Below are 24128 nucleotides of genomic sequence, written 5' to 3'. Positions count from 1 at the left end.
TAACCAATTTATATATAGCAAATACCACATGTCCTCTCTCACATAATACATAATAGATTTGAATATTAAAAACATCAGTTAAATTAATTATTTAACAATATACAAATATTTTTTTAAAATACTCTTATTAATTATATATCTTTAAAATAAATTTTATATTCATAAAATAGATAAATAGAAGACAAAATAGATTAAAATTTTATATTTATGACTAAAATAAATTTCTAACTAGTTTTTATATCAATCAAAATTCAAAAAGACATGTGCATAGTGTAATTTTGGAAGTATCTCGTTTCTTTCTTCCTCTTCTTTTGCCAGATCGATGATCCAAATTCCACGCATTAGGAAGGGTGGGTGGCAGCATAATAAGTTAATATAAACATTGATGTCCTTTAATTTTTCTTTCTTTCTTCCTTTTGTATTCAGCAATACAAAAGAAAGAATGCTACTTTTTGGATCCAATGGTATTCGATCCACACAATCTATAAATAATGGTTTTGCTAATTAATTAAAAAAAAAGTAATAAAATCATGCTATTCAATACTCAGACGCTATCAACAGTGCCTCTATTGATTCCTCGGAATTGTGCAGGACTCATCATTCATACATCTCTCCTTTTCAAGTTAAAATCAAATCATTTCAATTCTAGCTATTAGATAATTTAAATCTTAACAATTACGCTGGTAAAAAAAAAATCTTAACAATTAAAATCTTTCCGTGTGAATCTTATCCATATGGAAAACGCCAGAGCCGGCTCCAAATGCTTTCCTTTCGAAGTCAAAAACAAGATGCTCCCGGCTGGTCAGAGTAAAACCCTCACGAACATGATCAATCGAAATCATCTTTAGCAGTTTGTCAAGAATGTCATGTTGTCGAATCCGCAAGTGGATATATATCTTAATATCTCACCCTCCCCCGCGGTGGCCCTCTCAAGACGCCACACACGTGTTATATACGTACGATATATAGACACACACATACTGCTCAATGCATCCAGATTGATTTGTACCAAAATCGAACGAATGATCATGGAAGATAACCTGATCTATTATTTTGCTCCGTGCCTTGTTATTCTGATCACTTTGAAGCTCTTCTTCCAAACAAGATCACGATCCAAAAACCTCCCTCCTGGTCCGCCTTCTCTTCCGATACTGGGCAACCTCCTGCAACTAAAACAACCTCTTCATAGCCACCTCCACTCCCTCTCTCAAAAATATGGCTCCATTTTCTCTCTCCGTTTCGGGTCTCGTTTTGCGATCATCGTTTCATCTCCGTCGGCTGTTGAAGAGTGTTTCACTAAAAACGACATCATCTTTGCAAACCGTCTTCCCACCCAAAAGACCAAGTACATCGGTTACAACAACACCGTCCTTATTGCATCTACCTACGGTGACCACTGGCGCAACTTACGTCGTATAAGCTCCCTCGAGATCCTCTCCACACACCGCATCAACTCATTCTTGAATCTCCGAGTCGATGAGACCAAGCTGTTGCTAGGCAAGCTATCTCGCGAGTCTCGCAAAGACTTCAAGAAAGTGGAGCTGGGATCAATGTTCTCAGATCTGACTTTCAACACAATTATGAGAATGGTTGCCGGAAAGCGGTATTACGGCGACGAATCTGATTTGACGAACATGGAGGAAGCGAAGCGGTTTAGAGACGTCATGCAGGAGATCTTATCCTTTAGTTTGGGAACAAAGGATTCAAACCTGGGGGATTTCTTGCCTCTGTTCGGGTGGATTGATTACAATGGTTACCAAAAGAGACTCCGAAGGGTTGGGAAGACGCTGGATGAGCTGCTGCAAGGGCTCGTAGACGAGCACCGGTATAAGAAAGACGGATTGGAAAGCACAAACACTTTGATAGATCATCTACTCGCATCACAAGAATCAGAACCCCAGTATTACACTGACGAAATTATCAAAGGCCTTGTTCTGGTTAGTTTTGCAGTTTGTCGTCACTAAATTTGCTTGAGTTGCTTTTTAGTTATACTTTGAAGGTGTTATAAGCATTGACTAGGCAAACTGCCTGTGCTTTTGAATTTATACATACGTGATAATTAATTGTGAAGGGAAGACATGTCTTGTAGGTGTTGATAATAGCAGGAACGGACACTTCAGCAATCACGTTAGAATGGGCAATGTCATATCTGTTAAACCATCCAGAGGTATTGGAAAAGGCAAGGATTGAACTGGAAGCTCAGGTTGGAGAAGAGCGGCTTGTAGAGGAAGCCGATCTCCCCAAACTATCATACCTTAAGTGCATCATCTCAGAGACTCTGCGATTGAGCCCGGCAGCCCCAATGCTCGTACCCCACGTGGCTTCTGATGATTGCTCCGTGGGGGGTTATGATGTGCCACGTGGCACAATGTTGCTTGTGAATGCATGGGCTATCCACAGGGACCCCGACCTGTGGACTGTTCCGTTGAGCTTTAAGCCGGAGAGGTTTGAAATTGAGGAGCGAGAAGCCCGTAAGCTGATAGCTTTTGGAATGGGGAGAAGGGCCTGTCCAGGAGCCGGCTTGGCCCAACGAACGGTAGGGCTGACTTTGGCGTCGTTGATACAGTGCTTTGACTGGAAAAGGGTCAGCGACTCAAAAAATGACATGACCGAGAGGGGTGGAAGCTTGATGCCCAAGGCCATTCCACTGGAGGCTCAATGCAAAGCACGTCCTATCCTCGGCAAGATTCTACTGTAACCCTCTATGATTCTCATCGTGTTGCGTTATTAATTACGCTTTCTGGCATATTGGCTTCGGGAGCACACACTCGCTTTGTTATTTGTTCACTGGTTTAATAATTTTGTTAAGGTTAATTAATTATCGAGTTTGATAAAATTATTTAGGACGGTTGGGTAATAAGTTTTACGTAAACATTTCTTTTTACTGTTGAAAGCGTTTGTTTCACCTGTCAATGTTAAATAATAAATATAAATCATGTTGAAGAGACTTGGTCTCAATGTTAATTCTGATTAAGTATAATGTTGGTCAATAAACACAGTCTCTTTAATTATGTCCTGAAGGGTGTGCCTCTTCTACAAGACATTCTTCTTCAACCTCAGCTTCCAACAACTCCGTCCTTGCCTTCTCCAAATCATCTGGATGGTTGACAGATTCACCATTATATCCATTATTTCCAGCTACTTTGACATGTAAAGCCAAGAGTTTCGTAATATTACATGCAAATTCAAAAACACTGCACGAGTGATCCAAAGCCCCCGATAATCACACATATTTTTGAGGATTTAATTTGGTCCAGCCCTGTACGAGAATCTGATCAAGCTTACATGCCCTGACAACAATTATGCTATGACGATAATTTGCAAAACTAACCAGGATAAGGCCTTTGATAATTTCTGTCTGCGCAAAATCGGGTTTTGCTCCTTGGGATGCGAGTAAATGATCGATCATATCATAACATTTGTACCTTCCAACTCTTTCTGCTTTTGCTTATATACTGATCAATGAGTTCTCTCAATGAACAATCCTTTGTCTTCTCAACCGTTCGATCGTACGTAACCTCTTCTGATCTCTTCATGATCAATCCAACGAAAGAAAGGCACAAAATTCCCGAGACTTGACTCCTTGCTGTTTCCCAATTCGAGAGAGGACATCCTTCGAACTGATTCGTTGCAACAGCTTGCTCTCTTGGTAAGGAGATGATGCGAATACTATTCGTTGAGAAGACCTGGAGGTATTCTATACTACCTCCAATCGAAGACCAAATTAATTTATTTTGAGATATTAAGGAGTTTAATAAATTACCTTAAAATATTTATATCTATCATTTTCTTCAAACTAATTTGCTACTCTTATAAATTAATATATAATCTAATAATACACTTATTTAAGTATTATAGGGAGATTATGTAACATATGCTATAATTAAATAACTTAATAGCTTTTTTAATCTTTTCAAATTAGCCAACTGAATCTTATACTTCATCCGGTCCTAATTATAAAATCTCGTTTGTAGTCTATAAACGAGGTTTTATAATTATGATCGGAGTAGTATTAAGGATTAGAGGTAGCACCATGTATAAGTTATGCCAATGATTTAGGAACATATACATTATATATTCACAGAGTCTTTTTGCGACAACAAAATGAGTATTAAACTCTACCTAGCTAGTCCCCAAGCTGAAAAGTGTGACCAAATTAACACTCGTTTGGTTCAAATGTTCTGTGATTTCGTATATATTGCTGCAGCAGATTCGTATAAATATTAAAAACTAAAAAACAGATACTATTGCATAAAGCCAATACACATGCAATATTGATTCTTGAATTCCCTTAAATTTATCTTACATTATGAAGGTCTTTATGCAAACTGATTATAGATTTTCTTTTCTTTTGTGCCTGAATTGATTATAGAATTACTTCATGGGAAGCTGGGGCACAACATGTGCGTGCAGAAGAACAAATTAAAGTTATTTAAATTAGTTAGCTGCTCAGCTTTATACGCATATGCCGGACAGATTCTCACATAAACACTTTTGTTATAAACAACAATCTAGCAACAAACCATGGCTTTTTAACATCCTAACCACAAATTCGAACTTTAATTCGGAGAAAGAAATTGAACTTTTTTTTGGCTAGTCCCAGCACTTATAAGTAATATCTTTACACGTTATGTATTCAACAAACAAACTGTAAAATAGAAATGCTGGTGTAGAAATTTGGTGGGCCGTGGTATCGCCCATAAAAGAAAGAAATTTGCTGGGCTCGCTCGTTGCCATTTAAATATTTAGGGAATGAATGATTTAGAACTTATTTAGATTGATTTATAAATAATTTTTCAAACGTAGTTTATGGAATACAAGATAAGTGTATAAGAGAGTTTTTTTCGATTTACATAAATTTGTTTAAAAGTCTATTTTGAACAAAACTCCAAACAAACCCTTAGTGTTATTCTAAATGTCAGTTGGATGGGCAGTTTTGTCTTGGCAATAGGTAAGCCGGATGTTCAATTAGTGGCGCCGCCACCCTCTTTTCTATCTCATTTTAGTTTCAAAATGTTTTCCTTCTTCGGGCGCGCGCTTCAGTCATCCGGACCCCAGAGAGAGGTGGAGATTATGGGATGGACCTACTTGCAATTGGACTAGTGTTCTGGGTCTTGTCAAGTGACCCATCAATTGCATTAGGGACGGGCATATAAACTTTGGAGGTAAAATTATTTTGGTTTCCACTTACTTTAGCTAAACACTCAAACATTTCTTTTAATATGGTACCGAGTTTGAAAAATAATTTAGTCAAATCAGCATGGAGCGTCCTTCACGGGCATCCGTGGTTACCACTGGAATTGTAATAAAAAAATATTTTAAAACTTATTTTGTTTATGAGAAGTGCAGAAGAAGTAGGGGAAAAAATTAGGAAAGTGAAGATGAATTCCACTTTCCTCTCTTTCAAGCGCAAGAGGACCAATGAAGTTCTTGGCCACCACGTCGAAACTTCCCTCGCCCACCATCAGTCAAAATAGCCTCACGCACTTCAAATGTTACTAGTGGGGCCCAGGTCCACCAAATATTGCGAGTGGGTGACAAGTCAACTTCGCCGTTCAGAGTTGACGAATGGGTGTCCCGTGGTCTTTCTCCTATCTGCTTCTTGTGTCCTCTCGACCCCAGGGTTCATTGCTCCCAGAAATGCAGTAATCTGACTGATAACTAGACTGAGACTCACGTTCTCTTTTTCCATGGGAGGTCTTCAATTCCCTAGAGTTCATACCTCTCTGTTTCTTCCTCTTTTTCTCGTTCAGTTGGCATGGTTTCAGTCTCCCTCATCGGCATACACCGTCCCCGATAAGTATTTTATCAGCTGTGGGTCAAATAACAACGTAACAGACACAGAAAGTGGTCGGGTTTTCGCGGGGGATTCTTCTCTTTCCTTGTCCTTTCCAAAGCAGAGTAGCGCCGTGGAAGCGGGCACTCAGTCATCGGCCGTATCTCCTATCTACCAAACGGCAAGGGTCTTCCAACAGAAATTCTCGTACGAATTCACAACAGACACTTCTGGCTCTTATCTGGTACGCCTTCATTTCTTTGCTTTCCATTCCTCAAGCAATCTCCCCTCTGCTCGCTTTAATGTTTCGGTTCCTGGGTTCTGGCTCTTGCAAAATTTCGCTGCCAAAAATGCTAGCAATTCTCCTTTAGTGAAAGAATTCTTCATAAGCATCAATGCCACCGACTTCAAAATCACTTTCAGGCCTCTGGAATCATCATTTGCATTTGTTAATGCCATAGAACTCTTCCTTCTCCCCGATAATTTCATTCTAGATTATGTTCCGACCGTGACACCCAGTGGCGATTCTGCGAATTACGCGGGTTTGCAGTCTCGGGGGTTACAGATGACTTACAGGCTTAATGTTGGGGGCCCTAATGTCTCAAGAAGCCAGGATGAACTTTTTAGATTCTGGGAAATAGACGATCCTTATTTGTCTAACCCGCGGGCTGCTGATACTAACAGGTCCACTGTTGATATTGCATACCGGGACGTAAATTCTGAATCTGATACTTATTGGGCTACCAAGTATACTGCCCCGAACAGTGTTTACCTAAGTGACAAAAAGGTTCATTTGAATGCCAATGCTTCTGCCTCTGATTTCCTTAACATAACCTGGGGTCTTGCTGTAGAAAAGAAAGCTAATTATCTTGTTCGGGTTCACTTCTGTGACTTGGAGAGTTCTTCTCCTAATCTTACATACTTCAATCTATTCATCTACAACAACTCCCGCTCAATGATCAATTCCATCAACATATCTAACCAGTTGCCTGTTCCATTTTATTATGATTATGTGGTCAATACTGATGCCTCTGGATTCGTGACTATCAGCATAGCACCTCTTCCTTCTCCAGTTCCAAATACGTATCTGAACGGCCTAGAAATTATGAGAATTATTGATTCTTCAAATTCCGTACCGTTGGAGGAATCAAATGTGAATAAGCATCTCCCTCTCGTGTTGGGTTTATCGCTTGGAGTTGGAGGTTCCGTCCTAATTTCTATTATACTGGTTGGGCTAATTTGGCGGGCGAAGTTTATGAAGCAAGAACCCAAGCCTGTTGATAATCCAGACTGGTTACCATTGCCGTTTTATGGAGGAGGAAGTTCTCACAGCAGATTGACTGAAGAAACTTCCCATGGCTCTCCTCTTCCAAACTTAAATCTTGGGCTCAAAATCCCTTTCGTTGAGATCCAATCTGCAACCAACAACTTTGATACAAAAAGATTAATTGGAAAGGGCGGTTTTGGCAACGTTTACAAGGGAGTTCTCAGGAATGGTTTGAGAGTGGCTGTGAAAAGAAGTGAGCCTGGGTCAGGACAAGGCCTTCCAGAATTCCAGACAGAGATTATGGTTCTGTCCAAAATTCGACACAGGCACCTTGTTTCCTTGATTGGGTATTGTGATGAAAGGTCTGAAATGATTTTAGTTTATGAATATATGGAAAAAGGGACACTGAGGGATCATTTGTACAATTCAAATCTGCCAAGCTTGCCTTGGAAGCAGAGGCTTGAGATTTGCATTGGAGCTGCGGGGGGTCTTCATTACCTTCACAAAGGAGCATCAGGGGGCATCATTCACCGAGACGTTAAGTCTACAAATATATTGCTTGATGAAAACCATGTTGCTAAAGTTGCTGACTTTGGCCTCTCAAGAACAGGCCCTCTTGATCATCAACCTTATGTCAGCACCGGTGTTAAAGGCACCTTTGGGTATCTAGATCCTGAGTATTTTCGGTCACAACAGTTAACAGAAAAATCTGATGTTTACTCATTTGGCGTGGTACTTCTTGAAGTGTTATGTGCAAGACCAGCCATTGAACCTATGCTGCCACGGGAGCAGGTGAACTTGGCTGAATGGGGACTCCTTTGCAAAAACAAAGGAATGCTCCAAGAGATTATAGATCCTTCCATCAAGGGGCAAATAGATCCAAACTCACTCAGGAAATTTAGCGAGACAGTGGAGAAATGTTTACAAGAAGATGGCTCTGATAGGCCTAGCATGGGTGACGTATTGTGGGACCTGGAGTATGCACTACAGCTTCAGCGAGGCTCAATTCAGAGAGAACCCCATGAGGACAGCTCTAGTGGTGCTTCTGCATCAATTCAACTGCCCAGTGTTCGTCGACTTCCTTCACTTTCTACACTTGGTGAATCAGGTGATATGTCCATGGTAAGGGAAGACGAATCTGATAACACAGTGGGTTCAGTTTTCTCACAGTTGAAAATTGATGATGCGAGATAGGTTATCATCATCAAGCCCTTCGAGGTACAATATTACCTGCTTTTTGTTTTATATAGGGCAGAGTAGCTGCAGTGTTAATAGCTTGCCTAATTGTATATTTTGTTTTTCTCTCATCCCCTGCTGTGATTGTTAATGGAAGTTTGTTTAAGCTACGAAAACAAATGTAAGATCAATGATAAATTTTTGTGATTGATGGAGAACGACTCCTTCAAAGCTTTGTGTTGATGGTACTTCCAATATCATACTATACATGCATAGAACGAGTGTCGACTCAGTAAGATAACATAGTAATGGCACATACAAGGATCACAAACGTGAACTTCAGTACAGATTTGCAAACTTTGAGGCCAAATCTCACCACAGCTATGAACTTCAATTATGTTTGTGAGGTGATTTAGAGTATAAAGCTGGCAGGCATGATGTGTTAGCAGCAGCGAAGGCCTTGGCCATTTGATAGGTTTTATCATCATTCTCATTCGGGTGATCTGGAGCATGAGGCGTATTTCACCCAATGCTTTTTCGGTTGCTTGTGGCTATGTGTAATAGTATATACAACCAACATATTGTCGCCTTGATTACTTACCCTGGCGTTCATGGTAATCGCTTCACACAGAAATATCATATGCTTACTTCACTTGCCTTGAAATATTTGGCATGAGCTGCTCCAGCGGATTATTTCAGTTACAACGGTTCAATATCACCTTCCAATTACTGTTTTTGAGCTACCAAGAACCTCTGCTTTTCATTAATTCAGACTCAAAATTTGTCACGCGAGATGCGACTAGCAAATTTAAGAATACTCAACTTGTCTGCTGTAAATTCAACACTCGAATATCTTTTATATATATATAGACAAAGATTATACATTCCATAGTTAATGTACAAAGCTGCTCTATAATGAATCCAAATGTAACCAAATAACCAAATCAAAATGAAAAACAGGTAGGGATCATGAATTGAAAGGCTGCTAGTGACCAGAACCTTTTCTGCTGGGCCCTGAAGCCATTGTATGGAATTCCTTCCCAATCAAAACCCGACTGCTTTGATTTTCTGCACGGTTGTCTGTCTTTTGCTCGACTGAAGAAGCTCCCCTTGGACTATCAGTCTGTTCTCGAGGTTGATGAATATTGGCCCTCTGTTCCTTGACTGTTGATGCAAGAACTCTACCATTGACAAGACAGGGCCTTGTCAAAGAGAGCATCATCGTCATCATGAGGGCGATCAGAAGGAAAAGAGAGAGCCTTCTCATTCTAGAGTTGGCAGAAACTGTCTCTCCCAACCCTATTGGTAATGAGAAGCTTGAAACTTTTATACCCGAACAGAGTGACGAAGGTGAAAAGATACGTTTGGCATCTCCAACGAGTATGCTATGCGTTCTTTTGCATATGAACGAGGAGCTTGGAAGGGCAAATGGACGGTGAAGGGCTTTTAAGGGTGGGACCTCTTAAAGACAGTATAAGTTGACCGAAACTTTTCTTATAGGCGATAATCAGGCACAGTCATCCCTATTACCCAATACCACCCTTCCCATTTGAGTCAGGTTCAAAGCTTGACTTTAGAGAATGGCTTTGTGACTTGGGAAACACGCAGGATCCAGGCGTTCCAAGCTTCTGGTGCATTTTGTTATGGTGAGGAAAGTGGGTACCTGATGCAAAAGTGGGGGCGGAATCAATATACCAAGGTGATTATGAGCCAGCGGAGTCTTTGGACTTGGGTTCACATCCTCACAAATTGCACTGACAGGAAAGATTGCGAGATTCTCAATTATTTATTTTCTGTGGATAGGAGTAAATGAATAAATTTGTGTTGTCTCAAGGCTTTTATAATTCACTGGGTTATTCAGGAAATTGTGTCTGGCTATTTCTTTCGGCGCATGAAGAGGAGAAAAATGGGAAGGAAGGTATCTACAGGTTTACAACTGTAGCACAAAATAAGGGGAGGTGTGCGTGCGTCAACAAATTAATGGAGGAAAGGTGTAGTAAGCGCATGTTCTCTTATTCCTTTTTCACTTTTTGAAATCGATGGACGACAGAATGGTGCATCCACGCTCAAAGATAGCCAGAATCATCAATTGGTGGTTTCCAATCATTTTTTTATTAAATCCAAAGGGCCTAAAAATCTAAGCATCTTTTAGTAAAAGGAATGGAACGGAATATGTAATTTTACCTACAACCTTGGCCCTTTTCCACACTCTGTTTTTTATCAGAAGTGCCATCTCACGCAAAAAGATTGAGTTTTCTTTTTTGTTCCTGGATTTTTCTTCTGTTACCATCATTTTTGGGGTGGGCTTTTATTCTTCCCTCCCTCAACGTGTATTTTTTTAATTGGCGAAGGATAATCTCCAACACTAGTCTTTCTTTTTCTTTTGTGCTTGTAAATGCGAGGTGCAGTACATGGCACTGTTGGAAGATTTGACATGGAACAAGCATTAAAACAAGTTCATTGGTTTTGGTGCGAGTCGCTTGAATAGGAATTAAGGAGAGGATGCTGATTGGGCGTCCGATGAGCGTGTATATTATTTTGTTTAGAACCGCCTTTGTTCTCTAGTCAAGTGGAGAAGCCAGGATGACAAAGCAAGGGCTGAGAGAGACAGAGAAAGGGAAATCGCTAGTCCGAGAACAGAATAATAAACATACATATTGAATGGGGCTAATCAGAGCAAAAGGAGAAGTGACAGGAATAAAAGAAGAAAGGGACCGAGGAAGAACATATAATTGAGTTTGATCCCGGAAGGAGATTCACAGAGACAGGGACAATCATTTTAAGGGAACGGTGAACACTGCTCGCGATTTCGGATTTATTCAAATTCAAGTCTTGAGGAATTGCTGGCTGGCGATTAGTTTCAAGAACAGAGCCCCTCACTCGGTCCTCATCAATCGCCTTCTATTGAGCTGTTCAAAATTGACTGCTTAGCGCCTTCTCTCGGAAGCCTTAGCACATTGTGATCTTTCATTTCATCGAAACCTGCCACCGCTGCATTCAATTTTCCTCCCTAAAAAAATTTGTTCCACAAAAGACAAGAAACAAATACCTTGTTTAGGCAGTAGTTCCCCTGTATGATTGAACCATAATTAAAAGAAGAGGGAAATCGCCATAACCTTGGGAAGTGGCGGCTAGGGTAATGAAAAATATCTTACTCGTATAAAGCTATTTTTATTTGGGATCCAGTATCGTTTAAATCAAGGAAAGAGGAGGGGCGGTTGGAGGGAGAGAAATGTCGGCAAAGGCAGAGAAATTTGGCAAAGGTAAGAGGAGGTTGTAGGAAGTAATTTTTTATGCGATCTCGTCTTGTAGTATTCACATACCAGACCTAAACATCGAAACTCTTCTTTTGTTGTAGTGAAGTTTAATGGCTTTTAGTAGAAGCTCATCTTCACACACCATGGGCAAAAAGCGCAGGTGAAACGAGTGTCCAAAGATGTAGATATGGAAATGAAGTTATAGTCCTCACTTCATGAATAAAACAAAATTATAATAGATTTCTTAAATGTCCAAATTCAAGGTTAGCGAGTGACATGTTTATTTTTAATCTGATTAAATTGCTAGCCTTCAGAATTTCTCTCACAAATTTAATGGGTTTTATTCATATCTTTCACATTTAGGAGAGATGGGCATGCAATTACTTTGATTAGCTTGATGGAAAATCTAATGCTAGATGAGTTAAAGAAGATGAAGGAAGAGAATGTTCAGTGTTAAACGAGGCTAAAGAAATTGTTATGGATAAAGAAAGCATGGGTGGCACCTTCAGTTGTCAACCAAAGGATGCTAAACATTACAAAAATATCGTAAGATGCAATGGTTGCTATTACTGTAATTATTATTAAAGCTATTTTTATTTGGGATCTAGTGTTGCTTTAATTGAATGAAAGATATCATACCCAACTAAAACAAAAATTAGCCGGAAAAAAAAACAAGGAAATACTCTCTTGCTTGTTAACTACTATCTTTTAAGATTCCAAAAAAATACCAAAATGATGTCTTTGAAAAGGAAAAGTAGCTTTTATTTCTGTTTGATTTTTATTAATTTTTAACAATTATCATGTCTGCTATATTATCTATTAACTCATATGTAAACATTACTAAATCTCCCAGCACGATTTAAATAGAATAAAAAGAAAGACATGAAACCATTTCCCAAAACAGGAATTTCTATTTTTTGTGAAAAATTTATTAATTGTTTTTACAATTATATTGAATTGAATACTAGTAAAAGCTGGTTGGTAAAATAGAATACTGGTAAAAGTTGGGTTTGCTAGCTACAGCATGGTGCTTTCTCCTCTATTTACAGCTCAAAAAAATTACAAGTAGGATTCTTCCCAGTTCCCCCCAGTTTTGCTTTCCATTTAACGATTTAATATTTTAAATCTCAACTTCCTCAGTCTAATGCCCCAAGTTAATAGGGGTATTATTATAATCAAGTAATAACATCTTGAAATTTGGAACATAACATATACGACTCTTCTCTTTGATATAAGTCATTTGTAACCTATTATCATATACCAAGAAATACATAAGATTGTTTTGTTAACGTTTTATCTCCCTCCACTTGTCTAAATCATTCTTGTATCTTTTCCTTCTTTCTCTTTTTTTTAATGAAAACTAAATAAAAGTAAAATCGAAAATAAGCATTAAATAATATTACAAATGAATTACATTTAGGATCAAGACTTTCTCTAACAAGTGGTTTACATATAAGATCAGAGTGATACTTAGGTAGAAGATATAAGAAGCATTTGCTTAAATGATAAGAAGCCGTACTGCTTGTGTGCTCCGTCACAGATTTAATATTTCACATTTTTTATTTTTTAAAATTGTAATATATTATTCTCTCAAGTAAAATATGGGCCAACATGGAATGGGCCTGTGGATTTTCTTGGTGCAAAGAGTTAGGTTAAGGAGTACGGCGGAGGGTTCCGTGCCGCTTACGTATGAATTTGTCATGGGATCCGATTCAGAAGAATAGTGCTGATGGGGCTTCCCAACTGCCCACAATGGAAATACACTTGTTAATTCTTGGTTGGGTGTACCGTTGGGTCAATTTTTTTTAAAAAAATAGAATAATGGTGTCAAAAATTAAAACACGTTGAACCTACGTATGAGGATCTAAACGAATTGACATGGTAGCCGAGTAAGAAAAACGAATCAAGGTCTTCCAGCCCCTGCCCGAACAGCCAGAGATGGTTTCGTCTGGGAATTTTCACCCGTGCTCTTCAGCAATTTTCTTATTATTAATTTTTGTCTTCGTAATTCTAGAAGAGTAAAAAACTTAATTTAATATCAGTGATCAGTAAAACTAACAGAAATCTATTCTTCAAATTCATGGGATTGCATATAAATAATAGTGTTTAAATGAAAACCAAATCATAATTTAAAAGTACTTTTACTATATTTGACATTAAAATATAAAAAAAAATTATTTCAATTTGCGTAAAAATATTTTTAAAAAGTGCTTCTTAGTGAAACACCTCCTAAAATAAAGGAGAAAAAAAAGAGATGAACATTGGGGAGCTTTTCAAAAGAATTTTCAGTGAGAGAAGCTTGTCAAGTTGATTGACTATAACAGAAATTATAAAACATAAAATAACAATCATGCCAATTGCGAGCCACGTACACCGACGATGAGCTGGCTAATCGCTGATTCACAGTTTCCTCTGGGCGTGCATATCTCTGTTGGGGGAAATATTCATAATGTTTACTTCCTAACAAAATTCATCCAACTTTACGTATACTTATAACAATTTCAATTACAATAAATAAATTTCAACAATTAAAAGACTAGCTGCTGCAGTGCATAGAATATTCTGATTCACTGGATGATAAACACATTCGTCTGAATTTCGAGCACCATATATATATGCATCCGTCCTCTGAATCCGAACCCTTACCCTAGAAAGGCTTTGGGTGTCTGCAAACCCGCCGGGCCGCCACCACTCTCCTCAGGATAAGCTAGCTACAGCTGAACTGCATGACGTCGTTCACAGTCTCCTTTTCAAGCTTTTAGACCACGGACCAGTATTTCGTGAATATTCGTTTTCTCGTCGTATTAATGTTTTGGGCCACCAGCAATGAAATACTAGCTTCGGTCCTTAATATAAGACCTCGTTTTTTTTTTATTTTGGTCATAAATATAAGATTTCAATCCTTTTATCTTTCACATTTATTCATTTTTTTCCAAGAATTCTTTTAATATGGCATTTTTAGCCAATAAACTTGATTAACAAAGATATTTTAGGAAAGATAATATTTATTTATTAAAAAAAACTAACTCAACTTATTTTTTAATCTATTTAAATTAATAACCAATTCTTATATTTAGGACTAGGTAATAGTAATTTGTCTTAGCCCAATCCCGTTTTGGGCTCAAACACCATGAGGCCCAGAAAAAGGAACGGCAAAAAGAAGTTGGATCGCAATTGCTAATCGCTCACTGGTCTCATGTGACGAAGCTTCGTCTCACCCGCGCCCCCGAGCTGCCACGAAGACAGTCAGTCAGTCACAGACGACGTCTTTTACTTTTGACCGGTCACCACGTACTGCTCCAACTAATCAACCACTTTAATTCGGAATATTCAAAACCAACCAGTGATGTCAGGCAATTCCAGTCTTTGGTCTTCATCTTCCAACGAGCCCCTCGCTTCAACTTTCCCCATGACTTCACTGCCGTGGGAGCCAAGCGAAATTGGTCATCCATTCCCATTTGGATATGCCCGGGTCAACCCAACAACCTAACCCCCACCTTCCTCTCTTCCCATTTTCATGCTTGCCATCCTATTTAAGGACTCCATATCTTGCACTGATTAAATCCATCAAACAACTTCTTTCATTCTCTACATCCCTCTCTTTCAACCATTTGCTTTTGTACTCTCTTGAGCTTTGTTGTCTTCCAACTTGAAAGCATGGCAACGGCGGCGTTCAAAGTTCAGGGTCTTTTGGTTCTGTTTCTGTTAGCGAACGGTGCCTTCACAGTGTCAGCAGCTCGTCCTTTGAGCATCATTAAGGAAGTGAACGCAGGCATTGAGGAGGACACGGACGTGTTTGACTGGTTATCTCTGGGATCAGTGAAGCAGTCGGGGCCAAGTGCCCCCGGGGAGGGACACAAGTTCACCAACTCCGACACTTTAGGAGGGATTAAGAACTCGGGTCCCAGCGCTGGAGGAGGGGGACACAAATTTACCAATAGTCAGACCTTCGGAGATGTTAAGGACTCCGGCCCCAGCGGCCCCGGTCAAGGACACTAGTCATCGGCCACATGCCATCTAATCACCAAGAAACTTGCAGATTATTTAACTCCTTCATTCTTTTGGTTTGTTGGTTCTTTTTTTTTTTTCCCCTTCTTCAAGATCTTGTGTTACCAAGAATATTATGATTGTATTGCATATAATATAATTATATGTATAATGACGTAAGCTGGGGCCGGGAGGCCAAATATTTCAAATTTAATATACATGCATACATTTATGTATTGTTAATTTGATTCCTTAACATATTTTTATTTTTTAAATACTTTAAGTTACAAATAATCATTAGATAACAATTATGCGTGTGTATTATATTTTAGATGTATTATTTCTGCCGGCGTGATAAAGAATTCAGATTGATAATCTTAATGGTTTTCTCTGTGTTTGTTTTTTGCCCAAGTATTACTTTCATCTCCAATCCTTAGCTAATTAATAATGGTTAACTTTAGCAACAAATCACTACCAGGATAAAAAAAACTTAAGCTACGATAGACACAAATCTTCTGTTCGAAGAAATACGAAAAGCAAGACCAGAACATCTTCAAAGGGCGCGGGAACCAGCGTTGTGTATGTAATGTTTATTTTTTGTTTCACAGAACAAACTCTTCCCCGGTCTTTTTTATTATTTCGTTTTGTAGGGTCTCATCAGGATAATATATATCAGGAACAACAATCTTCGTAATTGCGAATCCGGAACACATACTTCAGGCTTCATACTGGACACTTGTCAAACTTATCATAGAGACGACAAAAGAGAATAGCAGTATGACTCTGTGAAGGGTTAATATCGGATCCCTTCCTCTGATAGCTCGATAGTATTACAATCATCAAAAGTATGAGTAGCACAGTGAGATGGATGGGAGGAACGTATATGTTCCATGACTTCGAAAATCGCTCATTCGCTAAACGCTCAAATTAACTGGTTCACACAGCAAAACAACTCTGCTGGAAGAGAGTTTTCTCTCCTATTACCATTTAACTAGGCGATATATGCATTCACGAAACTTACTTACCATCATTAAAGTACGTTCTTTTCTTTAATTTAATTAAAATTTCTTTCTTGATTATTTTTCTTAGTCTCTGTACTTCGACACAGCAACACAGTTTGTTTGTGAAATCACAGTTCTTTTTATCACTTTATTACTATAGCTCCCCCAAAAGAACTTTACTTGTATGGAAGGGTGCAAGTTATGGACAGACGCTGGGCCAACGTCAGTGAAATCGTCATAGCTCATGCTTATTGAGGCCGAATATAGTCGTACAGCAGCACAGAATAAAATAAAATAAAAAAGCACCCCTTTTTGTCCTCAAAAAATGTTCTAATAAGAAGTTAGTCAGTTACAATACAAATTGAATTTTAATTTGTTTTCCCCCAACCGAAAGAAGGAAAAGCAGGAAAAATACAACATACGTACTCTTCAAAATAAGAGGCTGCCGGCATGTGATGACAATTTGAATTTGACTATAATTTTGAATACTTTATTTAGTCTTATATATCTTCATCTGTCGTGATTGTATACTTGTACACATAACAAAAAGAAATGCGATGGCTTTTGAGACTTCGACTCCTCAAATGAAAGCGACTTACCAGTGGCGCATGTTCTTTTTAATATAATACTATATGGGCATATTGAGTTATTAGTAGACACGATCTAGCTTTGTGGCTCTAATTATAGCATGAAATCTTAAGGCGAGCAAAACTTGGCATTAATCTGCCATCTCGGCTTCCAAAATAAAAGTTGTATTGTTATTTCTCACTGGCTATGAACTTTCGTCCTGCTTGCGCCCATTGATCGGCCATCATACACACAGTCACACAGGCGACGTCTTTTAATTATTTTGACTGGTCACAACATGCTGCCCCAATAAATCAACCACCACTTTCATATCCTGATGTTCAAACTCAAGTGACGTCACGTATTTAGTCTTCGGTCTTCATCTTGGAGCGCCTCGCGCGCTTCAACTTTTCCGATGAATTCACTGATGCCGTGGGTACCAACGGAAACTCAACCTATCCCATATGGACACGTAACCCTTCCTCTGTCTTCTTCCTCGATCAATTCCATGTTTTAGTAGATACTCCCAGGGAGTTAGATAACTGTCCGCAGTCAAATAAATATATATATATATATATTTCAAGGACTTTCAGAAACCTCCTCGGCTGCTTCCTCCCCGAGAATATGATCAATCTATTCAAATTGGGTTTGAATATGGCAATGGATTTTCAAGCCTTATCGTTGGAATATGCATGAGTCAAACCAACCTGACTCACCTTCCACTCTTAACTTCATGCAGGCCAATCCTATTTAAGGGATTCCTGGATCTAAGTGTCTCCATGTCCTTCACAACTCTAATTAAAACATCAGACACTTTATTTCTCTCTCTATCTCTCTATCTTGCCTTCAATTTCGAGCATTGTTTTTGTACTCTCGAGCCTTATTTATCTTCCAACTTAAAAGCATGACAACCGCAGTGCTCAGAGTTCAGGGCCTCTTGGTTCTGTTTCTGTTGGTGAACACTGTCTTCACACTATCAGAAGCTCGGCCTTTGAGCATCACTAGGGAAGTGAACACAGGAATTAGGGAGGACCTGGATGTGTTTGATTGGTTGTCTCTGGGATCAATGAAGCAATCAGGGCCAAGCGGCCCTGGTGAGGGACACAAGTTCACCAACTCTGAGACTTTGGGAGGGATCAAGAACTCGGGTCCTAGCTCTGGAGGACAAGGACACAAGTTTACCAACAGCCGGACCTTTGGGGATGTTAAGGAGTCTGGTCCTAGCCCCGGCCAAGGGCACTAGCCAGTTGCCAGCTGCACCATCTAATTACCAGGCAATTTGCAGATTAATTGATTCCTTCATTCCTTTATATACATTATTTCGCTATATATCCACCAATTTGGTTTTTTAGTTCTTTTTTCATATGTTATGTTAAGAACAAAAACGTGATTGTCTACTGTTTGAATTAAATGTAGTTTTGTTTTCTCTGTTAATTTTGTAACTTTGCAGCCACGCTGATGTTCTGCGTGCAAACTGCAGAGCTTATGTTATGATGTAATTTTCATAGTACGTACGGATGCAATGAATAAGAAAATAATTTCATGCGACAAAAATGCATGCGAATCCTATGTATATATGTATGCACCAAATACTTTGATTGAAACGCTGGGGAAAAAAATACTATAACAAATAAATTATATGAGAATTGAATACATATAAAGTCAAATTTTCGTGGATTAATTAATTAACCAGCTATAAATAAACGTCGATCTTCGATAAGGATATGAAGTTATTTACCAGCACGCGGTATTGGTGGAATATTCATTTTGATTTAATTATAATCAAGAGGTAGCAAAACCTACATGTGCATATATTGCGAACAGCTAAACTTAGATATTTTATTTTACTTAATTTTGTGAAAGACAAAACTTAGATGTTTTATTTCCTAAACGGCTATGAACTTTAATTTCAGCACAAGAGAGACGCATATCGAACGGAGCTAGCTCGAAGCTAAGTGATGACGAGATCGTCCCGTGATAATTTCTGTTACCGAACCCTGACCCGACAAGATTTAATGGATTGAATTAATTATTAGATTTAACGCGTTGACCCTTTCAACTTTCCTTCAAAAAACGTGCACTAATATTTATTATCTCTAAATCTTGACCTTGTGAGTAGCCGATTTAACAGTGAATTTAATAGATTCATGTGGGGAGGAAAACATTTTTCGATTTTAATTACCAAACAAGTTCAAACTAGGCTTATTTACATTTTATTCCAATTTGTATCACTCCATTATACTCCTTCCGATTCAAAATATAAACTAAACTTTATCCACTTATTTATCAAGAAATTAGTTAAAATCAGTTCAAAACAATAAATATGCAAGGCATAAATTTTTTTTTCCAAAAATGCCCTTATTAATGAAAAGAATAAGTAAAAGATGCAATAAATGAATCAAAAAATAAAAAGAATATATGTGAGGTAAAATTAGAAAAAACTCATTAAATGCTTAGATAAAAGTGAATATTATCTTATAAAAAAAACAAACCCCTCCAGTAAATTTTAGCTTATATTTTGAAGTGAATGGAGTATATGTTTAATCTCTAGCCACGGTCTTCCTTCTCTTGGACCGCAGCCACGTGAAGCTATCCGTGAATTCCTGATGTGCGATCTTTTCGGCAATACCAGGATCAGAGTAGTCGTGATGCACGGTTGGAAAGTCAAAGTATTAGATTCTACCATTCACCAGTTTAACAGTTTTCGATGGCCCTATCTTAATCAATTTGACGTTCACCGTAAGCAAGTTTTGAAACGTCTTTCCTCTATTGCCAAACTTAAATTGCTTTCGGTCCGATCGATAGTTCTCCTGTTTTTATTTGCACGTAGAAAAAGCAAAGCCACCACGGATATATATATCACATGTATATTGTAAAGAAAAGAAAAAAGAACGTAAGTATATAATATACTCTTCCGGTCCTTAATATAGGACCCAATTTTTGAGTTAGTTTTGGTCCTAAATATAAGACCCATTTCTCATATTTATCAATTTTCTCTAAATTACCCCTATAGATACTCCCTCAACCATAATTAAGTAAAAGAGAGAGGGGGTATTAAGAAAGATGATTATGATGTTTTAAGAAAAATGTGTCAATTTTCTTATAATTAACTAACTTACCTAACTTCTTTAATTTAATCAAATTAGTTAAATGGGTCTTGTATTAAGAACTGAAAGAGTAATTTGCCAAATTAGATACTCAACGTAACTAAATTATATAGAAATTAAGAGAAAAGGAGGACCAATGGGCGCCTCACGATCTTGTACAATAGAGTGCGAAAGAGAGAGATGCTTCGGTCAGATCTTGCTTAGACTGGTCAGGCAATTCTCATTAGTACAGAAACACGACAATACGAATCAAGCGGTCTCCACTACTATTACTATAATTTGTTTCCTTGATTTCTAACCCGCGAACCTTCCTCGTTATTTCCGATTCACATGCAACCTCCGGCATTTTCCATTCATTCTGTTGAACGTTGGAACCTAACCATGTGTATATATATTCAGCCTCCAGCCCCTCACATAAAACACGTGTATACAGTACATAATGTGCTTTGGCTCTTCAAAAAAAAAAATCTCATATATATATATATATATATATGTGTGTCTAAGACATTCTCAGCTAGCATTCAGTATCATTATATGCGCACGCGCACACACAAACTAATATCCCACGTCGCCGGCATGGCGATAGGAATACTTGCCAAGTTCTCGACCTTCTTGCTTCTGCTTCTCCTCCTGTTCTTTAGCTCCAAGTCGGAGGCCAGGCCTTCATTATCTCGAGGTTAGATCATAGTGTTAGTAATAACAACTCTCATGAAGCTGTCCTTGAGGGTTTGAATCTTGGAAACAAGTTTGCAGATTCTACAAGTCATGTCCGAAGGCTTATGGATAATGGGCCCAGTCCTGGTCAGGGACACTAGCTTAAACAAGCCATTGGTTGGCTGGCTAGCTTAAGATTGTCCACACTTCTTTTTATTTCATTCATGTGTACTTTTGATGCTCTTTAATTATAACCCAATATAATGTTCGTTCACTTGAATGGCATCGGTCATCAGATTCATAGGTGTCTTGCCACTTATTTCCCTACGTATTGTTAAATATATTGCAATAAATAAATCGAAGCTCACCCGCTTCTCTTCCATAGGTCACTTCAAAAACCACCTCATTAACATACTAGAGTATAATACTCGTTTCACCGTTTCTTCTCGGAGCTTCTGAAAACGTCTGCAGTTAAAAAAAAAAAAAAAAAACTTCTTATGCACTTCAAAGAAGGCTATTGTGGTTAACTAGAATAAGGAGAAGTTCTGCGATGCTAACTTCTGTTATTAAGACTCTGTATCAAATCCTCCCTCCATTACTCATCATAGGATCTCGGACATGTTCTTTATTAATATGACGTACGTGCTTTTGTTTAAGTGTTATATTCTACCAAACATCCCTTCGAAGTAACTAATAACTTTCATTATTGATGATAATTTTAAGATTTTATAATAAATGACTAAAATTTTTTTAAACTCACATAAAGTAGTTATTGGAGGTTACAAAATGAATCGGAAAAAGTAACTAATTGCTCTTTGCTCCTCCATAATTTATCCCTTCAGGGACCACATAATATTCTGTCAATCTTACAGTAATATATAGTACACGTATGTGAGAAAATCGAGTCTTGTCTCCATTAATCGCTCTCGCTTCTATGTTTGGTATGAAGACCACCTCTCTGCGAAAACTCAATTACTGAAGATGAGTCCAATTGGAAAGAGACGCAACGGCAGCACAAGAATTAGTTCCGAAGAATGACAGGAAGATTATGCACATGACTGATGCAGATATGTCAGCATGTGAACAATCTGATCTGGAAGGTAAAACATGAAATGTTCCATACGACGTGTAAAGAATTTACTAATTTCGAATTTATTTTTATATAAAATGCGGACATTTTCCAAATTAAAATATGCTACAGACTGACAAAGTTAAACTCACAACTCACAATAGTCATCAACTGATAGGATTTGCAAATTGGCGGGAGCCAATTTTGCTAGGCTGGTGAAAAAGACGAAAAAGTAGAGACTCCCGCTGGAATATTGCTTAAATTTATTTGGGCTTCTTATGGGCTTGATGAAAGCCCAAAATAAAACGGTCGTGAGATGAAACAGATGGGGTCCATAACCGCTAATGATTTCTGTTCATTTTGTCACTGTGACTCCGACTCCCCCCGAAATCTGCAATAAGGCGCGCTGGTTGGAGCCAGTGGATTTCACGGCGAAAAGGACATCACCTTCAACTTCGAGCTTCCACACGCTGAAGCGTTCCTCTCTCCAGCTCGAACATGGGAAACTCGTCGAAGGACGACTCCACGACCGACGGCGACACATCCGGCGGCAATACTCCGCCTTCTAATTCTAGCCTGTACTCCGGGGCGAGAAGAAAGTAACTTGCCTATCATGGCCCTCGCATCTACGAAGCAAAGGTACCCATCACTTTCCTTTGCAGCTTGCAAATTCATTTTTACTCCTTTATCATTTGATCTGCCTGCTCGCTTTGTTCTTTTTTCATGGAATTATCGGCTCCACTGAGTGTGGCTTTGCTTCGAGCGTTCGGTTGTTAACTGAGAAACAACTTTTCTACGTAATTGTGGTTTCTCTGAAGGCTGTCGTTAAGAAGTTGTTGGAAACTAGAAGTGCTACACTTTCCTCAATTATAGGCACTGGAAGACAGGTTTTGATAAGAATGCTGATTGAATGATTTCCAAATGACCAATTATCGCTGTTCACATTGAGTTTTAATGAACAGTTTCCCTGTAAAAGATCGGCTTCGAAACATTAATAGATTGTTATCATTTTGGTGTCTCAAACAAGCATGGATATGGAAATAACAAAATTTGTCCATATGTAATTTAAGTCGCTACATCGTATCTGATATAAGATGCTTGGCTGTGTCAGACAGACGCAGCTCCTTTTTGATGTGTTTATGCTTCATCCACTTCCATTTGCAGTAATTCTAATGCCTTTCTAATTTCTAAGACAGCATACTTATGTTTTTATTCTATTAAAAGAATGATTATTCAGTTGTTAAGGGATCGTGGCTCCCCATTGCTGCAAACATGGGAATAATGTTAAGAATCTTTGTTATTATAATCTAACAGCTAGTTGGTTTGTCTATAATAGTGGAGGCTTTAAACTTCTCTCTTCAGTAGGTACATCTCGCTAATTTTAAATTAAATCATTCCTTTGAAAGTTCTGTTCCATATATAGATATGAAGCAAATTATCATGCTTAATCTGATATGTTTGTGATTGATTATTATTTGCTTAGCCCTGAGATTGTTCAATCAACGTTCAAGTTTTGACTAGTATGAAATTTAAGGGTGCTGTAACACGAATAAATGAAGATATATCCAGGGTTCTTTCCTCTCATGTCTTCTAATCTTCTTTTGTATGCATGAAATGTGAAGCCTCAGCAGATGAAGTGTTTTTTATTTTATTTTATTTTATATTCTTTTCTTTACCTTCCGGTAGTATTGACCCAATTTACTGTGTTCTATGATAATTAGGTACAAAAAGCTGAGATTCGAAAGAATGAATGGAGATATTTTGTTCACTACCTTGTAAGTTCTTCCAAAATAATCCCTCCCCCCACCGATAGATCTTGTTTCCAGAACTCAACTTGTTTGTATATATAATCTTTATGTGGAGTCTTCTTTAGTTTTAGGTTCATGTAATGTTTCAGCTTTATAGTTGAAAGCTTGAATCAATTAATAGTAGAATTTTGAATGGATTTCGTATTATGCTATTAACTTTTTTGCTTCACTGGTTTCTATTTTGCAGGGATGGAACAAAAAGTGAGTGCCTTAACTTACCTTGATTTCATTTCAAGTTCAGTTTTCAAATTGTGGAGGTGCAGATTGCCTTCGTTAGTGATAAGGCCTGAAACTTTCAGCTTGTGTTAGTTTCATATTGTTATTGTTGTACCTGTTATGTTGAATGGCAACCAAAGCAGTCATGAGGCGGCATAACTTTTCTAACATTGTATTTTGAAACAGCTGTATTGATTCGTCTATGAGACAAGAGAGAATCATTATGTTTGTTACTTATTTCAC

The 24128-nt window shown here is 38.2% G+C and overlaps 4 protein-coding genes and 2 long non-coding RNA genes across 7 annotated transcripts; all 6 read left to right on the top strand.

Annotated features, from left to right (window-relative positions):
- The first annotated feature begins 1028 nt into the window (after window positions 1-1028).
- On the top strand, window positions 1029-2754 carry LOC114722327 (cytochrome P450 81E8-like). Its single transcript, XM_028908332.1, has 2 exons — window positions 1029-1937; window positions 2090-2754. Exons 1-2 carry the CDS (start codon window positions 1029-1031, stop codon window positions 2696-2698), a joined length of 1518 nt encoding a protein of 505 aa, XP_028764165.1. The 3' UTR covers window positions 2699-2754.
- Window positions 2755-5572: 2818 nt separating this feature from the next.
- Window positions 5573-10275, top strand: LOC114722324 (probable receptor-like protein kinase At2g23200). Of its 2 annotated transcripts, none has more exons than XM_028908330.1 (2): window positions 5573-8261; window positions 9180-10275. In XM_028908330.1, the coding sequence occupies exon 1, from the start codon at window positions 5691-5693 to the stop codon at window positions 8235-8237; it is 2547 nt and encodes an 848-aa protein (XP_028764163.1). In that variant the 5' UTR covers window positions 5573-5690; the 3' UTR covers window positions 8238-8261; window positions 9180-10275. The 2 variants fall into 2 exon arrangements, with proteins under 2 accessions (XP_028764163.1, XP_028764162.1); XM_028908329.1 differs by lacking the exon at window positions 9180-10275 and adding an exon at window positions 8434-8647.
- Window positions 10276-11423: 1148 nt separating this feature from the next.
- LOC114722323 (uncharacterized) lies at window positions 11424-11764 on the top strand. The gene is made up of 2 exons (XR_003738152.1): window positions 11424-11482; window positions 11578-11764. It is a non-coding gene; the product is annotated as an uncharacterized LOC114722323 (long non-coding RNA).
- A 3290-nt stretch (window positions 11765-15054) lies between these two features.
- On the top strand, window positions 15055-15800 carry LOC114722320 (PAMP-induced secreted peptide 2-like). The gene has a single exon (XM_028908328.1). It carries the CDS (start codon window positions 15134-15136, stop codon window positions 15473-15475), a length of 342 nt encoding a protein of 113 aa, XP_028764161.1. The 5' UTR covers window positions 15055-15133; the 3' UTR covers window positions 15476-15800.
- Window positions 15801-17829: 2029 nt separating this feature from the next.
- LOC114722319 (PAMP-induced secreted peptide 2-like) lies at window positions 17830-18445 on the top strand. The gene has a single exon (XM_028908327.1). It carries the CDS (start codon window positions 17936-17938, stop codon window positions 18272-18274), a length of 339 nt encoding a protein of 112 aa, XP_028764160.1. The 5' UTR covers window positions 17830-17935; the 3' UTR covers window positions 18275-18445.
- A 4019-nt stretch (window positions 18446-22464) lies between these two features.
- Window positions 22465-23928, top strand: LOC114722322 (uncharacterized). Its single transcript, XR_003738151.1, has 3 exons — window positions 22465-22500; window positions 23583-23636; window positions 23857-23928. It is a non-coding gene; the product is annotated as an uncharacterized LOC114722322 (long non-coding RNA).
- The last annotated feature ends 200 nt before the right edge of the window (window positions 23929-24128 follow it).

Source organism: Neltuma alba, unplaced genomic scaffold (genome assembly GCF_004799145.2).
Source record: "Neltuma alba isolate B1F8T4 unplaced genomic scaffold, ASM479914v2 tig00012089_pilon, whole genome shotgun sequence".
Taxonomy (NCBI): Eukaryota; Viridiplantae; Streptophyta; class Magnoliopsida; order Fabales; family Fabaceae; genus Neltuma; species Neltuma alba.
Note: the sequence above shows the minus strand (reverse complement) of the source record. Positions and strands in the feature narration are given on the sequence as shown.

Coding starts and splice junctions, on each gene's coding strand:
- LOC114722327 (XM_028908332.1), top strand. CDS start 1,029: ATGGAAGATAACCTGATCTATTATTTTGCTCCGTGCCTTGTTATTCTG. Junction 1,938..2,089: donor TTATCAAAGGCCTTGTTCTG/GTTAGTTTTGCA, acceptor CATGTCTTGTAG/GTGTTGATAATAGCAGGAAC.
- LOC114722324 (XM_028908330.1), top strand. CDS start 5,691: ATGGGAGGTCTTCAATTCCCTAGAGTTCATACCTCTCTGTTTCTTCCT.
- LOC114722320 (XM_028908328.1), top strand. CDS start 15,134: ATGGCAACGGCGGCGTTCAAAGTTCAGGGTCTTTTGGTTCTGTTTCTG.
- LOC114722319 (XM_028908327.1), top strand. CDS start 17,936: ATGACAACCGCAGTGCTCAGAGTTCAGGGCCTCTTGGTTCTGTTTCTG.